Source organism: Anopheles bellator, chromosome 1, assembly GCF_943735745.2.
Source record: "Anopheles bellator chromosome 1, idAnoBellAS_SP24_06.2, whole genome shotgun sequence".
NCBI classification, from domain to species: Eukaryota; Metazoa; Arthropoda; class Insecta; order Diptera; family Culicidae; genus Anopheles; species Anopheles bellator.
The window spans coordinates 46,690,972-46,703,955 of record NC_071285.1 but is presented as its reverse complement, the minus strand read 5'-3'; the positions used below and the strand labels follow the sequence as shown (position 1 = coordinate 46,703,955).

General features: G+C 62.1%; 1 protein-coding gene across 1 annotated transcript; it reads left to right on the top strand.

Moving 5' to 3' along the window:
• The first annotated feature begins 318 nt into the window (after positions 1 to 318).
• LOC131215734 (mucin-19) lies at positions 319 to 11,828 on the top strand. Its single transcript, XM_058210128.1, has 6 exons — positions 319 to 429; positions 544 to 10,317; positions 10,373 to 10,760; positions 10,834 to 10,953; positions 11,038 to 11,552; positions 11,622 to 11,828. The coding sequence occupies exons 1-6, from the start codon at positions 319 to 321 to the stop codon at positions 11,826 to 11,828; spliced, it is 11,115 nt and encodes a 3,704-aa protein (XP_058066111.1).
• The last annotated feature ends 1,156 nt before the right edge of the window (positions 11,829 to 12,984 follow it).

The window sequence follows — 12,984 nt, the reverse complement described above, 5'->3', positions numbered from 1 at the left end:
CACCGTCACTGGCAGCGAGAAGGCAGTGTAGGCAATGTAGATGTCTAGAAAAAGTTTGATTCTCTCCTGGAACATTTTATTCATAATTTTTATGTGAAAAAGTAACTTTTGTTTTCGATTCTTGATCAGATACCAAGCTAACAGACCAATCTGTACCGGGAGAGATACGTCCACTCCCGACCACAGACATTCGCACAAGTAGAAGTGTATATTGTCTAAAAGTTTATATATATACATAGTCCTGCTTCGTGTCATCATCACAACACTGATCGTTTGTTGTGCTCTCTCTATCTCTCTGCAGTTACTAACCAATGAGCGATGGAACCTTCGCAAGGACCTGTAGCGGCCGCACCGGAAGAAGCCCCGACGGCGGAGCCCACTGGAGCGATGGAAGAGAAGCGGAGAGAATCGCCCACAACACAGCCCACAGTTCCGTCGGAAGCAACATCATCACCACCAACATCACCACCACCGAAATCAGCATCACCGGTGGCGGCACCATCGGTGCCATCCACCACCGAACCTGCTTCCGGTCCTCAACAGGAGGTCTCCGAGATCACCACATCGGAGGTCCAGGTTCCGCACGAGATCGTTGCAGCAGACAACGAACCGCCGCGATCAGTGTCACCGGGCGCTGGTAATGGTGTCAACGATCCTCCAGCCACTGTCGCCGATCCGCAGAAGGCAACTCCATCGGAAGTGCCGGAAATTAGTACGACATCTGTAGAGCCAGAGGAAGAAACGCCCTCAGTTCCAACCCCGCAGCGACGGCCCACCAATTGCGGCGGCCTGGAGAGTGACAGGCCCGAATCGGTGTCAAGTCCGTCTCATGGGATATCCACATCCGAAGGTCCCCCCGCCACGTTTTCCGCCTGTACGGAGTCAGAGAGCGGAGGGACCTTGAAAGAACCATCAGCAGCAGCGGCGATCGGCGAATTCCAAGCAAGTTCTGCCACCGCCGCCATCGCTGCCACGTCTTCCACTGTTCCGCTGGTGGACTCCTCGACCTCGGACGCGGACGGTGGCGCGAGTTCGGTGCGAGAATCTCAGCCTCGTGACACGAGTCACGACCACGATGACGTGACGAACGCCTCAACCACCACCACCACCGATGGCGATGATCGTGCAGGGCAACGATCAACCCGATCAACACCACCACCACCAGCAGCGGCTGTGATAGACGAGAAGCAGGAGAAGCGAAGCGACCAAGATGGCGACCAGGCTGGCAAACAGCAACCTTCGGCCGACAACGGCTGCAATGTGATAGACCGACGGTCGGAAGAGGTGGCCACCGGTGGCGACAACGGCAATCAGTGTCCGAAGGAGCCAACGGGTGAAGCGACACCGGAGGACCCTCGGGAACAGGCAGACAACCCCTCTGCCTCGCCCAATGTGGAGGCACCACCGGCAGTTCCCCCACCGGAACCAGACCCAGGACCTACCGAGGAACCGGTGCAGGTCGGTCCCGTCACCGAATGTTCCGGGGCTCCTCTTCCTGGAGCTCGAACCACCGCTCCCGGTTCTACTGACTACACAATGCCACCGGCGAACGCTCCACGCAACCCGCTACAGTTCACCGAGGTGGCAAACGATGAGGTCGAGCTGAAGGTGGACGGAGGTCACCTGCTTGACCGCGTGATCAAACTGTCCCTCCTGAAGGGTCTCCAGGACAGTGGGAAGCGGTTAGCGAAGAGCAGCCTCATCATCTCCGGGGGTAGCGGCACCGAGGGCCCGAACGGGGAGGCCGCCACCCTCGCGACGACCTCGTCACTGAGCAAAGCGAAAAGTAATGCGGCCGCTGCCGCTGGCCTGCAGCGGCTGGTGGTGGTGACGGAGGACCACAACAAGACCACACCGCCGGCCCTACAACCGGCAGCGCCCGAGACGGCGGCCCCTGTGCAAGCGGTGGCCAGCAGTAGCACGAAGGAAGCGGGAGATCCAATGCCGCCGCCACCCGACAGTAGCAGGATACGACACTCGAGTGATAGCAACAGCAGCAGCAGTCCTCCGTCCAGTGCCGGTGAGGGTCCGGTGCTCCGCTGCAACAGTTCGTTGGACTTCCGGGAAGAGACGCCGGAACCGAAGCCACCGGTACCTCCTGCTTCGGGTGGTGACCACCTGCCGATGAAGGCGCGCAAACCGCAGTACTACGCCAGTATTCCGGACTTTTCCAAGCAAGGGCTGGCAACGACCCCAACGACCACACCACAGTCCGCCGGGGCCCCAACCAGCAGCAGCGCCGCCACCGTGACGACTACGACCAAAAGTCTGACGCAGCTCCACATGAAGACACCCGACTTTAGCCGGATCGTTCCGGTTCCGGGTGGTGGTGGTTCTCCGCCGGTGGCCCCAGTCGCCGCGACGACGGCCGCAGTACTGCGGACGACCAGCGAATTGAAGATCTCGAATCCGGATTTTTCGAAAGGATTCGCCAAACATTTTCAGCCGCAGCCGCAGCATCACTATCCGGCGCCGGTTAACCCGAGCGCGGCGGTGCAATCAACGGTACCACCGCCACCAGTACCGGCAACGTCGTCCGCCCCGTCGTCGTACACCGTGTCACCGGACACGTTCAGCCAGCTGATCAAGGAGCGCAACTATATAGCGGATCTGCAGCTCAAAAACCCACCACCAGCGCCGTACGGCCAGCAGTCGTCGTCGTCGTCGTCGTCGGGTCCAGTGGATCCCCCCGCGCCGGTGGCCACCCTCGGTAGGGTCGAGAGCACGAGTGGCACGAGCGCCCCCCGGAAGCGGCCATCCCCGCCGTTGTACCAGCAGCGAGGAGGTCCGATCGATATGGAGCTCGAGCCGACCGCGCACGTCATCCACCGTTCCGCGGGCCATCCGGTGGGCCCCCCTCCTCCGACGGTGGCCCCGAAAACCTGGAACCCACCGCCACCGGCACCGGCCGCATCATCGTCTCCGTCACCGTCACGTGACCCATCACCGTCCTCGTCGTCCTCCTCACCACGACCACCGGGTTGTTACGGGGTGAAGCCACCGGCCACGACCCAGGAGCAGCGGCTTGTGGTGAACAACGTCCGGACGTACTACCCGCCGGAACCGATTGGCCCACCGGCACCACCACCGGGCAGCCTGCCGAAGCTGAAGGACCCCGAGTTCCGGTTGGACCACAAGGAGCAGCAGCTGCTGCAGGAGGGCACCACGATCGTCACCGTCAAGCAGCGGGCAGCGGTGGCGAGTGGTAGCACTCCGCAACCGTCGGCCCCGGCCCCCACGAGCCGGCCGCGCTCTCCGTCGGCCGAACGCCGAGCCGGAGGCGAAGCGCAGATGCTGCAGAACTCACAGGACATCGTTTATCGGGACTACCGCCAGCATAAGCGACCGGTGGCGGCAGCGTACCCTTCGGATCCGGCCGCATACCCGTACCCCTATCACCACCACCACCAGCAGCAGCAGCATCGGCCAGTTGTCCCACATGGGATGATGCATCCTCCACCGCCGGCCACCAGCCAGGGTGGCCCCGCAAACCCGTCCTGGTCTGGCCGTGGTGTGTTACGAAGCCCGCACGATAATGGCGCGGTTCACCCACACCCACAGCACCACCCGCCTCCGCCTCTGCACGGTCAGTACAAAAACAGCTCACCGAGCCCGGGATCCGGATCGGGTTACGCCCCTGCCGCGTACCTACGGACCGGGCAGTCCCCGGCGGGGACCCCTTACCCAGCGGACAGCGATCGTGAGGTGACGACGGCGATCAGCTACGGCCACAAGGCCTACAAGGGGCTGGACTACAACATGGAGCAAAAGTTTGCCGAGGTCTGCCAGGCGCACCAGCTGAAGGCGGCGGAACAGCAGCAAGCCCAGGCTGCGGCCGCCCGACGTCCCGCGCCGCCGCCGGGTGGCGGTGGTCCCCCACCAAAAGCTTACGGTTACGATCCGTACCAGCACCAGCATCCGGGGTACTACCATGCGGGAGCGCCTCCACCACTCCATCATCAGACACCGTCCCCGGTGTCGACGCCATCGCCAGTACCGTCCCCGCATCACCCACCGTCGCCGCACCTTCGGAAGGGTCCGGTCCATCCTCCATCGCGGGATCCATCTCCGATTGCGGTGCCAGGACCTCCCGGGGCTCAGGCACCACCTCACCAACACCACCAACGGTACGGATCACCGCCGGAGTCCAGTCCGTATCATCCGCCGCCTCCCCATCCGCCTCACCACCATCAGAAGCCGGCGAGTCACGGGCCACCGAAGGTGGCGAGCAGTGTGGCATCAACCCCGACCACCACGGGACCCCCGTATCCCGTGGCATCGTCGTCTTCGTCGGTTTCGTACCCGTTCGCTGGTGGCTATCCGGGGGGTGCCCCGCCCTCCGTTACGACCTATTCCCATGTACACCACCACCAGTCGGTGATCAGCAATGCGTACGATCGTTCGGGGCAGGCGCCCACTGCGACGCCAGGAACACCAGGAAGCTACGGAGGTCCGGGTGGCCCCGGACCGAAGGTCGCCCCGTATCATCCACCACACAGTCCCGCGGCACCATCCGGAGGCCATCGGCCCGTGTCCGCAAGCTACTATCCACCGTCCGCCGTTATCCAGGCACCGGCGGCGCCGCCGACAGTTCCACCGCCAACACCACTGCCGGTAGCGACCACTCCGCCGGCATCATCATCGGGAAGCAAAAACATTCCCGTCAGGGTCATTGCCACGGCCCCACCGGCCGCCGCCGCCACCGCCGGAACTCCCAGTTCGGCGCCGCCGCGTCCCTTGCCATCGGAAACGGCCCCGACCGGTGGTGGGGTGATCGTACCGGCGAAGCGGGAATCTCCACTCGATCTGTCGGTGAAAACGGTCAAGACGAAGGCGGACTCGACGGGCGGGTGCGACGACTATGGGAGCAGCGGAAGCAACAGCAGCACCGGCGGCGGCTCCCGGGCGGAGCTACTCCCCCCGAAACTAGACTTCAGTCCCAACTTTAAGAAGCACATTCCGCATGCGACGGGACCACCGCCAGGTCCGGTTCCCGGAGGAAGTAGGCCAGCGGAACCGGTGGCGGTGTCGGTGCCACCACCGTCGGCACAGCCACGCCACGTGTCCGTCATCAGCCCAGCGATCCCGCCCGGGTACGACAAGCGGACGGACGCGTACATGTCGGCGAACTACCGGGCGGTCGGAGGGCCGCTGCTACTGGTGGCCCCACATCAGCCGTATCCGGGTGCAGCTACCCCAGCAGGAGGTAAACCCGGGGGCCCATCGGAGGCCGTAGCTCAACCGCCACCAGCGGTCACCGGAAGCAAAAGCGTCTACTACCCACCTGCGTCGTCGTCGTCGGCCAGTGTGAAACCACAAGGAGGTGGTGGAGGCAGTATCGTAACAGGAGTGGCTTCAACGGGCCGCCCGCAGACGGCGGCAACGCCTTCAGTCCGCGGTCCGGACGATGCCCGGATCGCCGATCGCAAGTTCGTGGAGAGTATGCTGCGGAAGCAGACGTCCCCGTCGTCCGATGTGATGGCGGACCTGCAGTCGGGCAAGTTTCCCTCCCGGTTGCCCCAGAACATGGTTCCCAAGAAGCGGGCTGCGGCAGCGGCCGCTGCCGCCGCAGCTGCCGAAGCGGCCCGGTCAGCCCCGCTGATCGCATCGACGGCCAACGCCACCGCAGTGCCCACCCCGGCTAAGGTCGCCAAGTATGAGGAGTATCCGCATCCGCAACCAGGGCCGGGGATGGCCCCACAGGTACCAGCACCACCAGCGCTTATACCAGCAGCCTCCGCCGCCGCCCACGCCGCCGCCGCCGCCTACTACGAGGGCTACCACCTACCCGGATACCTGAAACAGGGTGGAGCTCCGGCGCTTTATCAACCACCACAGACCTCGAGCCCGGCAACATCCTCCTCTCCCGCCGGTTACGGACCTCCGGAAGGTCACTATTCCTTCGCTGGCGCTTCCAGTAGTAAACGTGCTCCGGAACCGGAACCGAGATCGGTGGCGACGATACACCCGTCGGTGATCACGACCAATTATCTGCACCACCACCACCATCAGCACGTTCCACCGGTGGCCCCATCGCCTGCAGCGGTACCCCATCACTATCCGATGGGGCCGGACATCCGGTATCACCAACTAGCACCGTTTCCACTGCCACCGCCACCCGTTCCCGTTCCGAAGGGGCGTTCCGATGAACCGCTGGTCGTTTACCATCACCACCAGGCTCATCTGCGCGGTGGATCCTCGGCCCCATACACGACCTTGGCTCACCCGGAGCGTCCTGCGCCGTCCTTCGCTTACTACCCCGCGAAGGGGCCACCTCCGGGTGATATGCTTCACCTGGATGGCACTGGTTCCGGACCGGCTACCGCTGCCACCGTTCGTTACGGTCCACCGAAGACGAGCGCACCGGAAGTACCACCACCGCATCACTACCCGCCGGTGGTTCCGGGGCCACCCATGACCAACCATGGACCGTCTCCACCACCGCACCCGTCCTCGTCGGTACCGGCACACCGCGGGGCCGATCAGTCGGTGATCTCCAAGTTGCGCACGAGCCTCGAGCTGAAAGAGTACGAGAAGCAGCGCATCAGCCAGCTGCGCAAGCAACCCCCGGAAGAGGATCATCCACCCCATCAGTACCACCACCCCCAGGCACCGCAGCAGCAGCGTGGGTCGGCGATCGTGCTGAACGGGACGACGAAGGGCCCCGAAAGTGGCCCGCCCGTCGGCAGCGTCGTGTCACCCACTTCGTCCTCTTCTCCGGCATCCCGGTTCCGGACGAAGGGTGAATTGAAGGGCTACACGCCACTACCACCGGCACCTGTCACCAACACCACCACGACGACTGGGCGTGTTCCGAGTCCCGGGCCGGAGCCTGGTCCGGCCGCCCCGGAGGCGACCACCATCGTGCGGCCGACGGGCGACATCGACGGGGCGTCGGCGCTCGACATCCTGGACTGGGGCAGCGCCTGCAATGAGTTTGTCGAGCAGCTGCAGACGGGCAAGAAGCGAGGCCGGCGGAAACAGTCGCTACAACGGGGGCCACCAGCGGTGGGATCAGACCGGGCCCAGCCCACCGAGGATTCGCTGATCAAGATAGCGGCGACGGGGGACGACGGGGTAGCTAGCGCCGATCTGTCGGCCGTCCCGCGGGATGTTCTCCACTCGGCTCGCACGCCACTGATCGCGAAGGCACCCAGCCAAGGGAGTCCCAGTTCGAGCGACGAGGACAAACCGCTCCTTCTGCTGCGGCGGCAGCAATCGCAACCACCACCAACCACGGGCGGCCACGAGGAGATCGCCGAGAGGCTGACGGAGAAGATCGTGCGCAATCTGCGTGAGAAGCAGCGGCTGCAGTCGGAGCAGAAGCACGAAGCGAAACTGGGCAGCCCGAGCAGCTCGGACGGGGAGGGTGCTTCACCGGCCGCCGTCGATCGGCGACGGCGCCGGCTGCGGGCCAGGGTTCGCAAGTTGCGCCAGCGAGCCACCGTCGTGCCCGCGGTTCGCTCGTCCGACGATGGTGACGTTACGGCGGACGGGGCGGAAGATGAAAAGCCTGACGGCGCCGCAGCAGGGAAGCGCCCGCGAGTTGAAGAGGGGAGTGGTGGCCGTCCAGGAAGGCGTCCAAAGCGCCGGCTACGGTCCGGATCGCTCCCGTCCTCGTCGGCAAGCTCGTCCTCGGCGAGCTCCTCGTCGTCCTCGGATGGTGAAGAGACGAAAAAAGCGCAGGAACCGCAACCACCACCTGCTGCGGGTCCGAGTGGACGGCGACGAGGACGTCCTCGGGGTAGCACGGGTAGGTCGAAGGCGAGTGCCCGGCAGCCAGCGGCACGGTGCCAGAGTGGACCGCTGCGGCAGGATGCGAACCCCAACAGTGACCTCAGCTCGGATGATGACACGGAATCGAAGGGGTTGCGAGCGGGGGGGACACTGGCCAAAAGTGACACACCGGCACCGGCACCGTCGGCCTCGAGTAAGAAGCGCACCGATGGAGGCAAAGAACCACCGTCCAGTGGGAGTGGAGGAGGCGGTAAGGCCCACCCGGATCAGGGACCGACGGCAACGGCGAAAGGCGTGATCGCTGGCAGGCGGGTTGTAGGGAGGCCACCGCGCTCCTCAAAGCAGCCAACGGCGCCAGCCACCACCACCCGGGAGGCTCGTGCCTCGTCGGCATCGTCCTCCAGCTCATCGTCCTCCGGTTCCGGGTCGGCATCTGGCTCGTCGTCTTCATCGTCCGGGTCGTCATCGGCCTCGTCGTCGTCCGACTCCGAGAAGGAGGACCGCGAGACGATGACCCGTTCGCGCAGCAAACGGGAAGCGGAGCGACGCCGCACCAACAGCAAGGTCCTGCGCAACGACAAGGTCGTCGAGAACTGCACCTCCACCAGGGGGCGACCAGCCAAGAAGGACGTTACCGCCACCGTCGGAGTGAAGAAGAAAAAGCGTCCCCACGAGACGGACTCGGACCCGCTGGGGGCGGCGAAGCGCAAACGGTCCCGTACCAACACCCACATCAGCACCACCACCGCCACCGCCACCACTACTACGTCTTCTTCTGCGGTGCCAAAAAACGTCCTGGCTAACTCCTCGGCGGCCGAATCGATCGCCGGGGAGAGTGGCACCGATGGCGGCGACGGCGGCGGCCGCGAGGAGCAGACCGCCGATGACGGTGGTCCGCGGCTGCGATCGCGCAAAGGGAAGCAGCAGGCAACGGTGCCGTCGACAGTGAGTTCCTCGCGCGGGTCTCGGCGCGCAAGTACCGTGAGCCAGAAGAGTGCCAATGGCAAGCCCCCGTCAGCCGGTCAAACGCCCCAGCGAAAGAAGTCGGTGAAAGAGGCCGGTGTTGGGGATCGTCGGAGTGGCGCTGGAGGTTTGTCAACGGAAAAGGCGCCGCCGTTGGAGCCCGACCGCCCGGATCACTTCTACCCGGGCTGGGAGAAGGAGCTGTACGAGTACAAACGCTCGCTAAAGGTCCCACCGGAGCTGATCACAATTGACGGGGGCCTTTACATGCATCGGATCTCCACCTCGCTGCCCGATCTGGATTCACCGCACCACAGCGACGGTTCGGAGACGTTCTCGGAGATCGTGAAGAAGTTGAACCAGAAGGAGGCCGCCGCCGCCGCCAGTTCGCGGCGGTCTTCCGTCAAGACGAAAGCGGTCGCGAAGCAACACCAGCGGCCACCACCAGTTCCACCGGCCACGCCAGTAGCGCCACCGCCACCTCCGCCATCGATCACCAGCAGCAACAACAAAAAGTTTAGCTCGATCATCGAGCTGCTGCACCGGCGCTGCGTGGCAACGATGATGCAGCAGGGCAAGGGTGGTGCCGCCGCCTCGGTGGCCACCATCACCTCAGGAGGACGCTCGAAAGGAGGGACCAGCGGCGGAGCGGCGGCAGCGAAAAAATCGAACCCACTGACCAACAACAACAACAACAACGAAGTGGCGGTGGTCGTGGGTGCGAAACTGAAATCCGAGTACGAGCTACTGCCGACGCCGGGGGCCGAATCGGAGTCACTGTTCGCGAAGAACAAGAAGAAAAAGTCCCTCTTCGACACGGCCATCCTGAAGTCGCGGACCCGCACCGAGCAGAAGGCGATGCAGAGCAAGGAGATCATCCGCGAGGTGTTTGGGGGTGACGAGGAGCGACCGCAGTCGGCCCCGCCGCTCGGTGGCAGCTCGGCGTCGTACGACGAGACGTACAACGAGCTGATGCGGAACGTGGACAAGATCGTCGGCGAACTGGACGGTGGTGGAGTGGCGGCGACGGCGATCGTGAAGCAGGAACCGATCGAGGACGAAGAAGAGGACGGCGGGGAGGAGGAGGAAGATGGGGAGGAAGAGGAGGACGATGGTGACGACGACAGTAGCAGCGTGCGGATGAAGGACTCGGAGCGTGACACTCCGTCGATCGCGTCGGAACGTGACCTTGGGACGCCCGTACCACCACCCCCACCACCGTGTCCAGGGAGCACCGCTAGTGCCGTTCCCGTGCCAGCCGCTCCGATCGGCACGGAAAAGAAACGCAACCGTGGCCGCCATCGCGCGTCCCGCCGGAAGGGCAGTTCGGGGTTTGACTACATTCGCAAGAAAAAGAAACCCACCTCACACCACCAGTCAGCGGCGGCAGTGGCCGCGGCTTTAGCGGCCTCGGCGGGCGGTTTGAATGGGGAGCTCGGAGGCCACGACGCCGCCACGGCGGCGGCGGCGATGGTCCTGAGCCGTAAGAAGGTGCCCGCCTTCGAAGCGCTGGAGGTGAAGGACGAGACCCACATCAGTAAGGAGATTCGCAGCTGGGTGCTGAACAAGGGCGTCGGCGAGAGCGTGATGCACAAGGCCGCCCGTTTGGGTTACACGGTAGGTATCTCCACCTTCCCCCTTCGGAACTATTGCTAATAGAGTTACTTTGTAGGACGTGATCGTGTACTGTTTGGAGCGGCTTGAGATGGACCCGGATCTGAAGGACAACGCGGGCTACACGCCGCTGCACGAGGCGTGCGCCAAGGGGCACCTGGACATCGCGCACTACCTGCTGCAGTACGGGGCAAGCCACTCGGAGTCAGCCCCGTCCGGGATGCGGCCGTTGCACGAGGCGGTGGAAAACTCGTTCGTGGAAATCGTACGCCTGCTGCTGGCGTTCGGTGCCGATCCGCTGCTGACCACGTACGCCGGGCTCCGGCCGACCGAGCTGGCCGAAAGCGACGACATGCGCCTGTTCCTGGACGACCACCTGGCCGACGTGCAGAGCCTGGCACCGAACAAAGCCGGCTGGAAGTTTGACGGGCCTTGGAAGATACATGGTAAGGGTTACGGGCGGGGGCATTATTTCAATTCGATGGCCATATCATTGACCCCCGGCTTGTTCGTTTGCAGATCCGGAAGAAAGTGGGTGCAACGTGTTCGCGGACATTCCACCGATCTGCGGTGACGGAAGTGGAACGACGGACGCGAATGGACCGATCTCGCTCAACACGAGCGATCGCAGCAGTCACGGTCCCTCATCGATCGGTGATGGGGCGGAAGCGGGCAGCAGACGGTGCGATTCCAACTCGAACCTGGTGCACTTTGAAGCGACAGTTAATGGGGTGGAGCTAGACGAGGAGGAGGTGGTTGTCCCAGAGGAGGAACGCAGAAAGAATGACGTCGCCGTCGTGGTGGACAAGATCGCCCTGGTCGATGCGAAAGGTGTTCCGGCTGCTGGTGGTGGGCTTCGAAACGGGAAAATCAAGCGTAAGCCACGCTTGAAGGAGGAAGCCACGCCTGCGGTGTTGCTAGTGAATGGGAGCGGCGCCAAAGTGGCCACCAAAGCGAAGGTGGTACAGAACCGAGGAGCACGAGACCCGTCGCCGCCGTTCGGTGGCGTAGATCATCGTCGATCAGTCGATGATTTGGATCGCCACGATGGTGACGAGGAGGAGGAGGAAAACGACGACCACGGGGACGGCGGTGATCTGATGTTCGAGTACGAGGAAGCGGATCGTCCACTGCCGCCGCTGTACGTGCTGAAGGACGAAAACAACGAACGGTGGATGCTGATGAGCGACCTTTGCACCTTCCTTAAGTTCAAATCGAAGGAGGCCGTACTGAAACAGGTAGCGTAGCGCGCGAGGCTGTGTGTTGCTAGGTAACTGACTTTGATGGGGTGACGATTCGATTTGCAGATCTGTCCCAACAGTACGCCCCAGGCGAGCCAGCGCGATCTGATACGGGAGATGAAAATCGAGGAGTTCCTAGCGCGGGCCAACTGCCTGCAGTTGCTGTGCGCCGGCGAGAAGCTCAACATTCACGCCTCGAAGGTGGTGCTGGTGAAGTACAACGACAGCGTGCGCAATCTGCTGCAGGTGCAAAGTGTCGTGACGCGCATCTAGTTAGCAACGGCCCGGCGACGACGGCGTACGCGTGCACTTGGATGATGAAGTTGCCTTACAAGGAAATGAGAATAATGCCTGCAACAGTAGGCGATGGAGAGCGTATTGTAGTAAGCGAGCGAGTGTTGTTGTTGGTTGTTGTGATGGATGGATGGATGGCCTGACTTCCGCTGTGGCATCCGAAGGATGGAAGACTGAACTGAGGAGACCGGAATAGAGTTTCCGACAGTGGTCCGCGTGTAGACTTTCATACGAACACTCACACAAAGAGATACATCACGAAAGTGTCGCGTGATAAGAGCGCACTATCTTGAGCGCCTATGATATTGTGTAGATTTACAGAGAAAAATGAAGAAAGAGAGAGAGAGTTAGAACAAAAGTAGGAGGTAATTTATTTTTTAAAGAAAATAAACACCGCCGCGGCCTGTAATGCGCGCGAGAGGTTTCATCACAGAGTATCCGAATGAGCGAGATCGAATGATTTGTTAGGCACCAAAACCCCGACAGCAAAGGTGACCAGCTAGATGTGTGTTGTAAAGATATGTGCATAGGTTATTTTCATTTTACGCCTCGCGTGTGTGATTAAAGTTTATCTGTGCGCGATCAGCGCGATCAGCGCTATCACGCCGTCCCAAGAAGTCCTTCTTCGGTAGGTGTTGGCAAAGAGGAACCGGCTTTCGGGGTGCGATCGACTAGCGAACTATAGACTCCGTAGCGAAATCCGTAACAGCACCGGAGCACGGGCACACTGATGTCCTTATTTATTCTAGCGATCCCCAGCAAACGCACACACGCGCACGACGCGTTCTTTAAGTTTGTCTCTTGGTAGTATTTTTAATTCGTTACTTTTAGTGGTGGTGTCCCTCCCCCTCAGGACGGGCTGCTCGTGAGTTTAGTGTACGGCGTATTTATTTAATTCCCACGGGTGGTGGTGTGCTGCACAAACACACACCCACGCAGCCACTCGGGATATTTTGTTCGATAGATTTTGTTTAATTTGTTTCACTCTAGCTCAATAGTAGTGTTGTCCGCTTCCCGTTAGAGGATCGATATGTTGACTAAACGAATCGTTTTGTGTGTGGTGTGTTATTTTGCTTACTTTTTACGTGCTAGATAGATGTTAAAACTAATAAATCACTTTGTCGTTGAGTAGATA